Here is a 15301-nt window from a genome sequence, read left to right as displayed (position 1 = left end):
CGATACTGAGATTCCAAGAATTCTGCTTAGAAGCTCTGACTACCTTAAGCAGTACTAAATAGGTTACTCAAAGCAATAACTAAAAGCTAGGAAATCTCTGAATTTAATTTTCCTTTAAATGGTAATAAATTATGTAAGTTGTATTAAGTCATAGGCTTTAATGAATATCTCCTGAATAGAGTAATATAGCTTTTGGGAGAAAATTAGCACAGACCCAAAAGACACTTGAATATCCTAGAACTGAACAGTCAACTTTTCCTTTCCTTTCCCTCCCTCCCTCTTTTTCCTTTCTTTTTCTTCCTTCCTTCTTTCCTTCCTTCCTTTCTTTCTTTCGATAACATTTAGAGTATGTGTGACAATCAACTTATTTAAATAGGTAATTTTTCATAAAATAGGTATTTTTTTCCCATTTTTACTAAAGAATGATATTACAACTAAAATGAAGATTAAACAATGGAACAAGTAAATGTTAGCTCTATGTAGTTGGGTGATTTCAGTTATTTTTCTTTTTAAATATCAATCTGTTTCCTTGTCTGTAAATATTACAGTTAAAATCAGATCAGATGCTTTTTAAGGTCTTGGCTCTAAAATGCATAGCTATACTATATAAGTTAATAAAAAGCAAAATAAATTAAAGTGTTGCTTTACCTCAACCTCTTGCTTCATTTTAATATTTTCCTTCTTCAAAGAAACACACTGTTGCTCAGTCTCTGCTTTTTCCAAAAGAATAGCATCCAGACGTATGGTCAATGCCTGTTTTGGAACAGGATGATTTGTTTGCCTGAGGTTAAAAATGGTGGATTGACTTCATGCAAAATTATCTCCTCACCTTTTCCAAACCATGCTAAAGTAAGAATATTTAAAAAGCTATATACATAAGAGCAAAGAAAAAAGGAGAAAAGACATGAGGGTATGAGAAATTTCAATATATCTTCGGAAAACTGAAAGTGGAGGACGTGGAGGACGTGAATTAGAAAGAAGAAGAAAGCTATAACCTAAGGGCTCGCGCTGGGAAACACATGAGAAGCTGGCAAACACTCATTAGCAAACTAAATGCTCAGGAACTGGAGAGTCAGGTTCAAAAATCGGATTGACTAACAATCTCAATCGGGCGTGCTCAGAATAATGCGCAAGAAATCACCAGTGTCCCCCCTCCCCCAGAGAAAGTTTACCTCTTGCAGAAATGAAGCAGGAAAGGAAGTTAATGAAGTGGAAAATAGAACAGCCAAGAGTCAGTTCTTTGAAAAAAAAAAAGCTAACAAAATAGACTTCTTGTAAGACTGATCAAGAGAAGACAGAAGTCACAAACAATATTATGAATAAAAGGAGAACCTATCTATATATAAATTACAGATTATACAGTTAAGAAGAATATTATGATTATTAATCTGCCAATCATACTGAAAAGTAAAATGGTATGGAAAAAAATTCCTAGAAAAATGTAACTCAAGAAAAAAAATTAAAAAGCATCATCAATACTATTACTACTTAAAAATCAAACTAGTGGTTTAAAATTGTCCACCAAAGAAAACAGGAGGAATAGATAGTTTTATAGGTGAGTTCTATCAAGCTTTCAAAGAACAGATTATCCCAATTACATATGAATTTTTTCAGACAAAACAAAAAGCAAGAAGAATTCTCAAGTTATTCTACACAATTGGCATAACTTGATAACATTATGCAAGGACTTTACAGACAGGAAAATCACAGACCCATTTCACGTGAATTTAGATAAAGTTAATCTTAAACATTAAAACTGAGATAAAATCCTAAACAAACCTTAGTCAACTATCACTCCAGAACTGCCTCTGAACTTCTTTTTTGAAATAATAAAGAAAAACTCTGTTGTTCAAAAATACAAAAACAAAGCAGATGTAGAAAATATTTAGAGTTCTATACCAAGTTATAGCTATTATTCAAACATGAGAGTAGAATAAAGCCACTTTTAAATACAAGATGACAAAAATTTTCCTCCTATGCATCTGTTGTTAGGAAGCTGGAGAAGGACATGCTCTACCAAAATGAGGTTATCCAAGAAAGTGAATGACCTGTGACCCAGCAAACGGGGTGGGGGGCCAACACAGGAAAGCAGTATAATTCACTGAATCATGGCAAAAGGCCGACTCCAGGAAAACCACAGCAGACCTGGAGAACAACCAGACCAAATTAGCACAGGACAGAAGGCTTTAGGAGGCAGGTGTCCAGAAAAAAATGTAAACGATTATTTGATCTGTTTGACCAGTTGGAAAGTAGGAGTCATTGTGAAAGATAGCGAAATTTTCATCTGTTATAACAGGAAGTTAATAGCTAAGTGTCCCACCAAGGGATAAATCAAGGAAAAGCAATATAAGCATATTATTCAGAAATAGATAATTTCCATAAGCTATTTAGAATTATAAGTTATTTAGTTGTTAGTACTATTTCTAAATCATGAGCATATATTGCTTTTGTTAAAACAATTTTAGTTTTAAAATTAGTTTTTTCACATTATATAGTATTGCAATGTAAACTTCTGTTTGGTATATTATCAGGGGAAGCCTGAAAACATTAATAATTTTAGGAGATATACAGAAGGCATTATCTGAAAGCAGCTATAAATATCCTTAAAGACTAGAGGCACAAAATGGACAGTTATTTCCTAGGAAATACAAATTTGATTCCAGCAAAGAGAAAAAAACAAGAGTGATACATTCTAGAAATTCCACATCTTGACATGCAATTTTTACCTTTCTCTTGCATTTGGAAGCAGCATATAAGTTCAATGTAATACCAAACACCTCAAATTTTGACATGGAAAATATGGGTTTTTATTCCTCTTTTTTAAAAGTCAAATATGCCAGGTTTGCAATAAAACTTTAGATGTATTTCAATGCACTAGAAGATGACTATCAGAAATTTTAATAACTAAAACTTGTAAAAAGCCATACATTTTTATGGAGGACAGAAAATTCTGTATTCAAAGCCATGTTTTTCCAGTGTACTTTTCCCAGTGAAGAGATAAAACATAGCAAGAAAGTCTTTTCCCTTTTCCAGAGGTGCAGAGGACATATTACATTGCAGTACATGATTTTCCTAAAACAGAAAACTTACTTACAGCAACTGAATAACTGATGCACAGCTCCTTGAATCACTCCCCAATGTAATTTTCTCATTAACACTGGAAACCAAAGATTTCATTCTCATTTAATTTTACCAACCTTTACTTTCTGAGACTTGAGTGGTCAGGATAACATGCTTTAATATTAAATTAATAACCTGAAAGGTAAAGTTAGCTAACTGAGAGAAATTTTCTACCCTTAAATTTTTAGGAGTAGTTTTGACAGAAGGGAAGAATACATTGATAAGGAGGAAATAAGGGACAGATATTTGAATATTCTGAAATGCAACAGTATGAAAAGTATTTTAAGGGCTAAGAGTTAACTGATCCAAAATTAGAACAGAATCTCTGGAGTGCTCTTTTCAAATACAAAAACCTCCTTTTTAGTGTAGGTGTGCATGGATGTATGTATGTATGTATACATGTGTGTAGAAAATATCCCCCAAATAATATATGGTAATAATAAAACCATTGAGTACTTATGTGACAGATCCAGCTCTACGTACTGTAGGTACTAACTCATAATACAACTCTATGAAAGTAGGTCTTATTATTATCCCTAGTCTACAGATGAAGGAACAGAAAGAAGTTAAGAAACTTAGCCATGGTCATGCAGCTGGTGTGTGGCACAGCAGGGGTCTGAAGATCTGAATCAGGCGGTCTGGCTCCACAGTCAGTGCTCTTTAACTACATGGAGTTGTACTTTTGCTATCACTAATTAGGGAAATACATAGTGACCAAATAAACAAAACCATTACGAATTCAGTAATGCTTAAACCAATCAGCACATTACGAATCCAAATGGTACTTGTGCACACCATTCAGGATTCATACACTGTTCTAGCTAAATGAAGAACAAAATGGTAATGCAAAGTATGCACAGCGATTTAAAGACTCCTGGTAGTAGCTTCCTGGGAGTCCCTCAATTGTGCATGGCTCACAAGTCGGGAGACTAAGATAACATATAATCAAAGAATAGATTGATACCATGACTCAAATTACAAATATGCAAAAGCAAGGAAAAAAACTTCTGCAGAGCTTTGAGAAGCAAAGAAACTTTAAAGAAGGTAGGCCAAATGGGGGAAGGAAAAGCATTTAATTACCTTAAGGGCACATAAGTAAGAATGAGCAACTCAGGGTCTTAAACAGGGGATAACAATATAAAAACAACATTCTATCATCTGATGAGAATATGTAGAAGTAAAAGAGAAAGAGAGCCCAGTTTCGGGTCATCAAGGTAAGTATGGTTAGCAAGTAAGACATGACGTGTTTAACAAAGAACCATGGGAATGGAGAGAATCATCAAAGTCCTGAGCGTGGCGAGGTTTTCTGATGGGGAGAGGGAAGAGCAGGCCTGAGACTGAAGCAATAACCATAATTACAGAGTGTGTAAAGGATAACAAGGACAGAAAGGAACACCACTTCAGAACAGAAAGGGATGCAGAGGTCATTCACCTCTCTTTTTACAGTCAACCAGAAAGGTGAAGCATGTAACCAAGGGCAGAGAGGAAGTGGAACAAAAGGCTCGGGAGCCCGATAGCGCTCAAGCAGGCTGACAGCCCTCAAGGAAATCCGATTTATCATCGGGCATCTCCTCTAAGTAAAGAAATGAAAATTAAAGCAATACGCACAGCTGTTTCATTACCTTAATAATATCATCAGTTTCTCCAGCAACAGGTTTCGATCTCAATTCTTCAATTTCTTTCTCCAATTCTAAACAATTAAAAAAATAAAAAAGATACTAGTTCAGAAATGAAGAAAATAATTACTGGCTCAAGTGATAAGTACATTCTTAAAAAAAAATCACTATAAATTAGAACACATTTAAGAAGCAGCAGATATTTTGAGAAAGCACTAAGTTCACCCAGCATTACCTTTTATTTTCCTTTTTATTATGGAAAACTCCAAACGAATTAAAAAACCCAGAGAGAATAGTGTGATTAATCTCTATGCTCCATCATCTTGGCTTAATAATTACTACATGACCAACCTTGTTTCATCCCAACCTGTATTCACTTCCTCCTTCCCCTCTTGTCTTACGCATCCTGATATTTTTGAAGCAAATCCCAGACATTATTTCAGCTGTAAATAACTTCTTACTGTATAATCTTAAAGCAACAACTAACCTCATATTAAACACACATGTTAATCTATTTCATCAACTCATGTCTAGGTCTGGAGCCTAGAACATCTTTCCAAATAAATTACTCTCTTATCATAAGCTGATCCAACCTCCAGAAACACAGTTTGACCTTTTCTAGTAGTAAATAAGTCTTGTCTTTTAGGCTGGGCAGTTAAGTTACTGAAAATTCAAGAGCTCACCTACACATATTAAAAAAGGATACTAATATCTTTGTCTTTTTGGAATATAAAGAAAGGGAAACTGAATAGGCAATCAACCAACTTCAGTAAATAAATATACTTCAAAATTCCAGGAATAGAAATCTTTTACTACTTTACTTGGGGCCTCTTCTTACTTCCTTGGGCTCAGAACTTCATGTCTCTAACATTTCAACTGGCAACTCTAGAAAAAAATGCTTTACTCAGAAGAATATACGATCCACATGAGGAAAAAAAAAAGTGCTGAACTTTAACAAACTGTTTCTTAAAATCCTCCTCCCTGACTTTATTAATTCAAAGGTAACTGCAGTTTAGGGATATGAGATAATAAAAAATATCAGAAGCAAACTTTAGAATATTAAGTAATAACAGATTCCACTACACTAATATTATTGGATTCACTGATAAACAAAACAAGCCAATGTACTATTAAGAAACTAATAGTTGTAACCATGATTAAACAAGATTGCGGTCAAGACGAATATTTTCAACCCAATACCTGTACATCTTGATTTAGCTTTCTGTATTAGCATCATCTGCTTCTTGGCAAACTTGATAAGATCTTCCTTGGGCAATGTTTCCAGCTGGAAGAGGCAGGGATGTTACCAATTTGCGAGAATTCATGTTTCTACTATACCACAAAAAAGAAACATAAAGTCTGCCTAAAAATAAAAAACATCCTATTGAATAGGTCTTTATGTCAACCAAACACCACATTTTTTAAGATTAGCAAATGCAAGTTTCACTCAATAACTATTAGCTCGGCAACTACTATGAAACGTAGAGAAAATCGCAGGTATCCTCTTACGTTACAGATATCCTTGTTACAGGTTAAGACACTTTTTAGATCTTGATTAATTGCAAAATTAGGGAACTGGGACTAATTCTACGTAAAGTTCCTTAGATCTGTAAAATTGCTTCGTCCTATTCAAGGCTGAAAGGAGTCTCTGGCCACATGAAAACACGTAAGCCTAATTACAGCAGTAAGATGAATCAGGGTGCGTTTAGGCTTTACCTAAAAATCAGGGAAAGTTCCTTAACCCCTGCAGGCTCAGTTTTCTTAGGCGTAAAGCTGGGATAACCACGTTATTTATCTCACGGTTACCGTGAAGCTTCAATGCAGCCGAGTGTTTGGGCGAGTGTCTCAAAGTCAGCTTGAAACAATAAACCTCGGCGGCAAGTCCCCAACTCCTGGGCGCCCGTTCAGGGCCCCAGCGGTGACCTGTGCTCACATCAGCGGAGGCGCCAGCAGAGCCGAGCCCGCGACGCCAGCCCACCGCTCGGACCTCACAAACCAGACGGCTTCGTCTAACGTTGGGAAACTGCGGAATCTCTCAGCAGCGCTGAGCGGGGCGGCAAGGAGACGAACTCAGGCTTCACACCAGGGAGCTCCGAGAGGAGGGACTAAACGCGCGACCGCGACAGCTCAGGCCGAGAGCCCGGAGGAAAGCTGTCCCCCAGGGAGCCCCCTCCCCTCCCGGCAGGACCCCGCCGCTCCGGCGTCTCTTCACCTTGGATTTCCCGGTCCCAGGAGCGGCCGGCGAGGCCACCCCGTCGTGAACAGGCTCCTGCAAAACACAACGAAAGCCAGCCGGTCACATGCGGCTGTGCGGACCCCGGCGGGCGGGGAGGGCAGGCGGGGAGAGGCGGTGGTCCCTCGGCCCCCGGGATCACGCGTTACCTCCATGGCCACCCGCTGCCCGCACTTCCGCCCGCCGCCTCCCACGGAGCCCCGCCGCGGGTCAAAGGTCGCGCTTCTCCGCCGGCCCCGCCCCCGCGTCTCCAAGGCCGCGGCCCGGCGGCGCTTCCGCTTCCGCCTCGGGAGGTGGCTCCCCGCGCGCTCCGCCTCGCCCCCGGGCCGGCCCGCGATGGGGCGGGGCGTGGAGGGGCGGGCCCGTGGGCGGGGCCCGGCTCGCCACCAGGGCAGTGGGGGGCCCGGCCCCTCCTGGGAGGGTTGGGCGCTGTGGGACCGCGCGCGCTCAGGCGGCCGCCCTAGTCTCCTGTCCCCTCACCTGTCCCCTTAGCTGTCCCATCTCCTGTTCCCTCTCCTGTCCCTCACCTGTCCTATCTCCTGTCCTCCTGTGCCCTCAGCTGTCCCCTCAGCCCCCCTCAGTTCCCCCAGAGGCCCTTAGCCTCGGAACAGGCGCGTGGCTGTGCCCTGCGGCTGCAGGTGGCCGAGGGGACGAGGCGCAGCTGTTCCTGAGGCGAGTGGGTGACCGCAGAGCGGGAGCGCTGTCCCGCCTGGCAGCCTGGACGCCGGCCCTCCTCCTGGACGGTGAGTAGTCCCGGCGCCCAGCCCCGCTCCGGGTGGACGGGCGGGTTGGGGACCTGTGCTGACACCTGCCTTTCGTGGCCGGTAACTCTTTCTTTGAGCGGGACTGAGGAAACAGGCCCGAGTGGGGGGACGCTGGCCGGGGGAGGGAGGCGGCCTGGGGGCCCCCGCCCGGTGGGGACGGGCGGCGCCAGGATGGTCCGGGGCGAAGACGTGCTGCCGCAGCCGGTGCCTCCCCTCCGCTCCGTGAGCCACCAGCCTGGCACTGGCTGTCACTTGTCACGCCCTGACGCAGGTTGTGGGATGAAGTTTGCCAGTTTGGGGAAAGGATCCCCCTGCAGTGAGCTGGCTTCGGAAAATGCCCGTAAATCTGGACACTGGGCGGGGTTGTAAAATGAGTGACTTTCCTCGGGACTAGAGAAATAGTCTCAGACAGCTTTTTGGAAAAATCACGAGTAATTCGTGAAAGCCACCAAAGTTCTCAATGTTTACGTGGCAGTGAATACCGTTAAGGAAGAGTGACTAAATGCGTTGGCAGGTCGTGTTGGTGAAACTCGAGACTTTGAGCACCTTTTGGAGAAAAAGAGGACTTTCTGTTGCCCCCTCTCCATCTAGTCCGTTGCCTTGTATATATATTCATGCATTGCACTGCATGAAGACTTAATTGAATCTATGAATTAATTGGTAGAGAAACCAATCAGCAGGACGGAACCTAAGATCACTGGTCATTTTCTTCTGGGTTTTGAGGCAACTTAGAACTGAGACTACAGGGATTTTGTTGTATCTATTAACATCAAGGACGTTATAGCATTTGTTTTTTCCCTTCCAGTATGGGATCCAGGCTAGAATCAGGTTTTGCATTTAATTGTCACATCTCTTTAGGCTTCTTTAATCTGGAACATTTCCACAGCCTTTCTTTGTCTTTTATAAAATGGACATTTTGGTCAAATTTTGGACATTTTTGACATTTTATAAAACAAAACAAAAAAAAACCCCAAACAACCGAACTCATAGATACAGAGAAGAGATTGGTGTAGCAGAGGCAGGGTGTGGGAGTGGGCAAAATGGGTGAAGGGGGTCGAGAAGTACAAACTCTGATTTATGAAGCAAATAAGTCCGGGGGATGTTGTGAGCAGCATGGTGACTACAGTTAATAATACTCTACTGTATACTTGAAAGTTGCTAAGAGAGTCGATCTTAAAAGTTCTCATCACAAGAAAGAAATGATGGATATTTACTAGACTTATTGTGATGATCATTTCGCAATACATACAAATATCAAATCATTATATTGTACACCTGAAACTAATGTTATATGTCAATTATATCTCAATTAAAAAAAAGAATAAGAAATTTGGCATTTTTGAAGTCCTCCCCACCTTTTATTTTATTTTTTCAATTAACGTACAGTAATATTATCTTTTCTTTTGGCATACAGTTCTTTGAATTTGAATACATGTACAGACTCTTGTAATCACTGGCATAATCAGTCCACAGAATAGTTCCATTACCCTCATCCTACCGCATCGTGGCCGACACGCCTCCCGTCCCTAAGCTCTGACAACCATCATCTATTCTTCATCACTATCACTTTGTCATTCATGAATGTCATATAAATGGAAACAAACCTTTTGAGACAGGCTTCTTTTCCTCAGCAAAATGCCTTTGAGATTCGTTCAGGTTGTCTCATTTGTCAATAATTTGTCCCCTTTCATCGCTAACTGATATTCATTGTACGGATGTGCCATTATTTATCCATTCACCAACTGCAGGACATTTGGGTTCGTTTCGAGTGTTGGGGTACTTATGAATAGAGCCACTATAAACATTCACATACAGAGTTTTGTGTGGACATAAGTTTTTATTTCTCTAGGGTACGGACCTAGGAGGGGAAATTGCTGGCTTCTATGGTAAGTACATGTTTAACTTTTTAAGGAGCTGCCAACTGTTCTTCCTGATCATTACCCAGCAAGTGGCAGAGGGCATCTTTCTGGGGATAGCCACATTTAGTGACCACCTGCGTTGGTAAGGTGTGCAGACCAGGATGTGAGGGAAGCAGTCAAGCCCTTTTTGAGTTGATTTTTACAGAGGCCATTTCAATGCTTAACAATATCAAATGCCTGCGGAAGGCAGGGAGCATGGGAGCGCCATGGAATACCCCCTGGTCAGCCATCGTCGAGCTGCTTTTTTGGTAAAAGGCATGCTATGTTCAGGTTGCAAACTCCACAAAACCAAACACACAACAAATTCTAGTTTCAGGGGCTGCAACGGTGTGACTGCAGCTGGCTGACTGGACTGAAACAGCAGCACCAAAACCTGAAAAGGTGTCGTCCGTGATGAGGCTCCACCAATAGAACGCCTGGGAGGGGTCGGAGGTCAGTCTGCCAGGAGAGGCCAGAGCAGCTCTGGGCAGGAGTCACCAGTCCGGAACCCAGTGGCAGCCTGCAGAGACGGAGCCCTTCACTTTGTGCCTTTCCTGTGACGGCGGCTGCGTTGTCACGTCTGATGTGATGGTGGATCCGGGCAGCAGGATGGTAGCAACCAGGGCAGCGCGTGCCCACCTAGCAGTTTAGTTCCCGTGTGTCCCATCAGAGAAGGGTCCTTTCTGAGGACATCCACATGACGGCCCCGGAAAGTGCAGTCAGCAGTCATTTGTTTCCACGGTTCACAGCCCCAAGGGGGGCGTCTTCAATGCTACTCTAGTTTTCATAATGGCAGCCCCGGTAGCTAGGCCACTGGCAAAGCCCAGGGGTCAGTAAGCACAGAGCAAGGTTCACTGAGGCAGGCACTGGCCAGAGCCCTGAGAGGGGCCTGGGTTCCGGCCTCTGGGTGGAGGGGCCGTGTCCGCCTTTGGTGTTGCAGGGCCGGCACTGCAGTCCGGTGCAAATCAGTGAGCTTTCGCTTAGCCAAAGCAGGCTCAGCGTTTAGGGGCGTCTGTGAATTGAGGGCTCCAGTGAGCCAGTGCAATGACTCACCTGGCTCAGCGGGGGGCAAAGCTGTCCCTGGAGAGGTAGCTGCTGCTTTCGCAGGTAGGGCCCAGGTGCCTGCGTGGGCAGGCCGCCGCTCTTGAATCCACCATTTGCACTTGACAGGCAAGGATTTGTGAGTCGAGCCACCCCAAAATGGGAGTATCAGGCTGGAGGTTCACGAGGCCTACCTGGGTCAGTCACCCAGTTTTGACAGGGGCTCCCGGGACGCTGATGGCTGCTCTTCACGGGGGACGCGGCCGGCAACCATCCCGGGAGGCACCGAGGGCAAACCCCCAGGGGCACTTGCAGGTGGGGCTCCTCCCTTCCCCAGAGGCTCTGTCAGCGGTCATCAGTCACAGAGACTTCTGGCTCAAACTGCTTACTGGGCGTGCAGAGCCACCAGAGTAGCTAGCGTGCCACAGCTTGCCGGACACCTTCAGGGGAAGCCTGTCGTTCTGCACGACACTCAGATGGTACCAGTTTATGGGCTAGCCAACGTAAAGGACCAAGAAGAACGTCCCCAGTACCCCTAGTAAGGCTTTTGGCCTCAATGGTGGTGATGGTGGGGGTAGGGCAGAGAGCAAGCAGTCTGGAGCCATAGTTCCAGAAGCTTTACTTGTTGTCAGGCCCCTGACTTTCACCGGGGAGGCTGCCTGTTAGGAGGGCGTGGTGAGTCCCCCTTCAGGGCCATTGAAATGGGGGCTTCTAACCTGCCAGCTGAGAGCCGTCATCTCTGTCGGGGTGCTCTGGATGTAAGACGCATCGCCACAAAATCCCCCGGCCCTACACACACACACACACACGTACACACACGTGCACGCACATGCACATGCACACACACTGGTAGCAAATGGCAAAGGGGTTTCTCCCACTCCCCCTTTTTACAGGAGGCTCTTTCTTACGGGGACGATCCCCTCTGGCACTCAGGACGGAGAAGCACAGACGTATGACGTGTCAGTTCCCACATAACATTCAGACGTAGGGACAGTAGGACATTGAATCAACCGAAAGCGCCCCTCCTGTAGGGTCCCTTTGGCTTCCTTTCTCCTGGTGAACCCTGTCCAGACCCCACCAGGAGAATGTGGGCACTCCTGCCCTACCAGGGCCCGGGGAGGATGGTGACTTGGGTGTCTTTACCTAACAGAGTCGTAGAAACTTTAGCCCCTCGCTCTTGGTGTTCCTGAGCATGTTCACATGGATGCGTACGGACTCATATCCATCTTGGAGGGAGTGAGACCGTTGCCCATACCCTAATCATCTTTCTTTTTCAAGGATCTGGGTAGAGGGGACAGATGTGGAGGGAGGGGTCCGGGAAGCAGAGGGACAGAGCAGCTCCATGTCAGTAAACAAGGCTTTATACTAATTACACTTTATTTAAGCAGGGAGGTGGCTGCTCAGGGCTTAACCAAGTGAAATTCTGATTTTTCGGTCCATGGAGAGCTCTGCATCCTCGTTGCTGACACCATTTGTTTCAGCTCCCCAGTGTCTTTGAAAAGATAGTCCAGGTCAAAGACCGTAATTGTCGCTGCCTGAAAGATGCTCAGAAATGTGAGAAATCCAAGCAGAACTGCCTCTCAACACCTTGTATCTTGTGAACTCACTTTTTTGTTTTATGAGGCTTTTTGTACGTTTTTCCTCTGGATTTTTCACACAGACAATCATGTCATCTAAGAAGAGGGACAGTTTTATTTCTTCCTTTCCAAAAGTATGCATTGTATGTATTATTTCTTTCCCCGCCGCATAGGCTGAGGCCCCCAGTGCTGTGTTGAAAGGGGTGTGAGTGCACATTCTTGCCATGATCTGATCTAAGAGCAGCGGTGTTCAGTCTTTGACCGTTAGGTATCATGGTGAAAGTAGGTTTTGTGTGGATGCCCTCTATCAACCCTCTGCACCTGCAGTTAAAAAACAACAACTCTCTGTTTTCACAGTACCACTGTGTCTTTATTATGAAAATTAAATGTAGGTCTGGTGAAATTAAAAGGATTTGCCTCAGTCCACTACCCTTATTCTTGTCGTGTTCCCTTCATCCCACTTCTCCCACTATCTGTTGATTTAAATTGGTACACCTTTTAGTAAACTCAACAAGGCAACAGCAGGCAAACCCCTTCTCCCAAAGATTTGGTTGTGTGCTGGATCTCCAGATGCAATTACTTTTCCCAAACAAATGACCTTTGCTTGGTATCCAAATTTTACTCTTAGTGGGACTTCCCTGGTGGTCCAGTGGTTAAGGCTCTGTGCTCCCAATGTAGGGGGCATGGGTTCGATCCCTGGTCGGGGAACTAAGATCGTATGCACACGGTGCGGCCAAAACAAACAAAACCAAATTTTACTCTTGGTAAGCCTTACATCCCTTTATGAAAACTGAAAAAATCATGTTAAAATCTCAGAAGAAGTATAGTCCTATCCGTTAGATAATTATCTTTAATCCATTGAATTCTGCAGATATCTCAGTGCACCTTGTTTACAGCCCTTAAGGACTTCTTGTTTCTATTCACATGAAATAAAACCAGACACAGAGACCTTTGTCAAGCTGAAGGAATTTATAAGAAATCACACCTATAGTCTCATTTCTTTAACAACTGCATGTTGAGTTTTGGGTATGATCATTTCAGATTATCTATTATTATAGGACTGAATTTGAGTAGGGTTCAAAATAAGGAGCCTGCTGTGTTTAGATGGATTCAGCTCTAATGTGTCAGAAGGACAGTGGCCTCAAGAAGCGCTCCTGCTACTTTTGAATGCGGTGTTTTTTAGCATCATCTGAAGACCCAGACACAGAGGAGGCACATGATCCAGGCAAGGGTCTGTTAGGTAAAGTTTGGCCCCTTTCTGCCTATTTCCAGATAACTGGCAAAGAAACTAAGCATGGGTAACTCAAGCACAAGAGAAGGTTCCAGGCACCGTGGTCGTTAGGCAGGGCGGCTCTTCTGGGCCAAGACTGCAGGTCCAAAGCAGTGGTGCGCTAGGTTGTCTCCGAACTCCACTGGCCAATAGAGGGGGCAAGGAGGTCAGCCTGGCACTTCCCGTTAGCTCAGAGACCGAGGAGGACATCCTGCCGCTGGTGGTTAATTGGGTTGGCTAGAACAGGAAAACATGGGGGCTACTGCTGTGTAGTGGTTCATTCGGTCCACACACATTAACAGAGCATCTTCTGTGCACCAAGCATTCTGCTAGGCACTGGGTGGGGGAAGTACAGCTGTAATTAAGACGGAAAAAGTCTCCCTGCTGAACTAGTGGTAGAGACACACCATAAGCAGGGAAACCATTAATTTAATAGATACACGAGTTATGTAGAAAATAAAGCAATGTTATATAACAGGGTCTGTTTTATTTTCATTTTAATTTAAAAAAATTTATTTTATTTTCTAACGGTAATTGTATATATTTAAGGTGTACATGATTTGATATGCATAAACATAGCAGAGTGATTACTACAGTCAGGTAATTAACACATCTCCACATACACTTACAATTTTTGTGTATGTGATGAGAGTATCTGAAATCTACTCTCTTAGCAATCTCCAGTATTCAGTCATATTAACTATAGTCGTCATGCTGTGCACCAAATTTCTAGACTTATCCTACGTGACCGCAACTTTGTACCCTTTGACCAGTAGCTCCAAGTTTCCCCCTCCACCAGCCCCTGGTTGCCACAGCTCTGCTCTCTGCCTCTACATATTTGACTTTTAAACTTATTTTTAATTTAAAAAAAAATTGTGAATAACGGTTTATTATTTTCATTTAGACAATATTTCAGTGTAATAGTCTAAACACTTAACAATGTAATTATTTATTTTAAAAGCAATATAGACAAATTATTTATGTAAACCCACGGCTGTAGGCTTGAAAATACCCAGATGTTTTTCTTTTTCTTTTTTTTAAGTTTTATTATTTAAAAAAAAAAAATTTATTTAGTTATTAATTATTTATTTTTGGCTGTGTTGGGTCTTTGTTGCTGCGCACGGGCTTTCTTTAGTTGTGGTGAGCGGGGGCTTCTCACTGCGGTGGCTTCTCTTGCTGCAGAGCATGGGCTCTAGGCATGCGGGCTTCAGTAGTTCTGGCACACGGGCTTAGTAGTTGTGGCTCGCAGGCTCTAGAGCGCAGGCTCAGTAGTTGTGGCGCACAGGGTTAGTTGCTCCGCGGCATGTGGGATCTTCCTGGACCAGGGCTCGAACCCGTGTCACCTGCATTGGCAGGCGGATTCTTAACCACTGTACCACCAGGGAAACCCTCCTTTTACTTTTTTAAATTGAAGTATAGTTGACATACAATATTATATTAATATTCAAGTGTTCAACATAGTGATTTGGCATTTATATTCATTAAGGATTAATCACCACAATAAGTCTAGTAACCATCTGTTACCATATAAAATTATTGCAGTGCTATTGACTATATTCCCTATGCTGTACATTACATTCTGTACCTGGGAGTCAGTTTCTGTTTTGTTTTGTTTGTTTGTTTTGTTTTTTAGATTCCACATGTAAGTGTAATGATACGGTATTTGTCTTTGATTATTTCACTTAGTGTAAAATCCTCTAGGTCCATCCATGTTGTCACAAATGACAAGGTTGCATTTTCTATGTCTGAGTAATATTCCATTGTATATATGTACCACATCTC

At 43.3% G+C, this 15301-nt stretch overlaps 2 protein-coding genes across 2 annotated transcripts in view; one reads left to right on the top strand and one right to left on the bottom strand.

The window, feature by feature from the left end:
* Positions 1-7167, bottom strand: part of GCC2 (GRIP and coiled-coil domain containing 2) — a 34494-nt gene extending 27327 nt beyond the window's left edge. The window contains exons 1-5 of the mRNA XM_068564024.1: positions 7119-7167; positions 6949-7005; positions 5937-6021; positions 4743-4810; positions 649-753 (exon numbers count right to left, since the gene is read on the bottom strand). Of these exons, the coding sequence (XP_068420125.1) occupies positions 649-753; positions 4743-4810; positions 5937-6021; positions 6949-7005; positions 7119-7124 (321 nt within the window). The 5' untranslated portion in view covers positions 7125-7167. The remainder of the gene's footprint in view (positions 1-648; positions 754-4742; positions 4811-5936; positions 6022-6948; positions 7006-7118) is intronic.
* LOC137777420 (actin nucleation-promoting factor WAS-like) overlaps positions 7123-15301 on the top strand; it is a 248906-nt gene continuing 240727 nt past the window's right edge. The window contains exons 1-2 of the mRNA XM_068564182.1: positions 7123-7178; positions 7225-7712. Of these exons, the coding sequence (XP_068420283.1) occupies positions 7123-7178; positions 7225-7712 (544 nt within the window). The remainder of the gene's footprint in view (positions 7179-7224; positions 7713-15301) is intronic.

Source organism: Eschrichtius robustus, chromosome 15, assembly GCF_028021215.1.
Source record: "Eschrichtius robustus isolate mEscRob2 chromosome 15, mEscRob2.pri, whole genome shotgun sequence".
Lineage (NCBI taxonomy): Eukaryota > Metazoa > Chordata > Mammalia > Artiodactyla > Eschrichtiidae > Eschrichtius > Eschrichtius robustus.
Note: the sequence above shows the minus strand (reverse complement) of the source record. Positions and strands in the feature narration are given on the sequence as shown.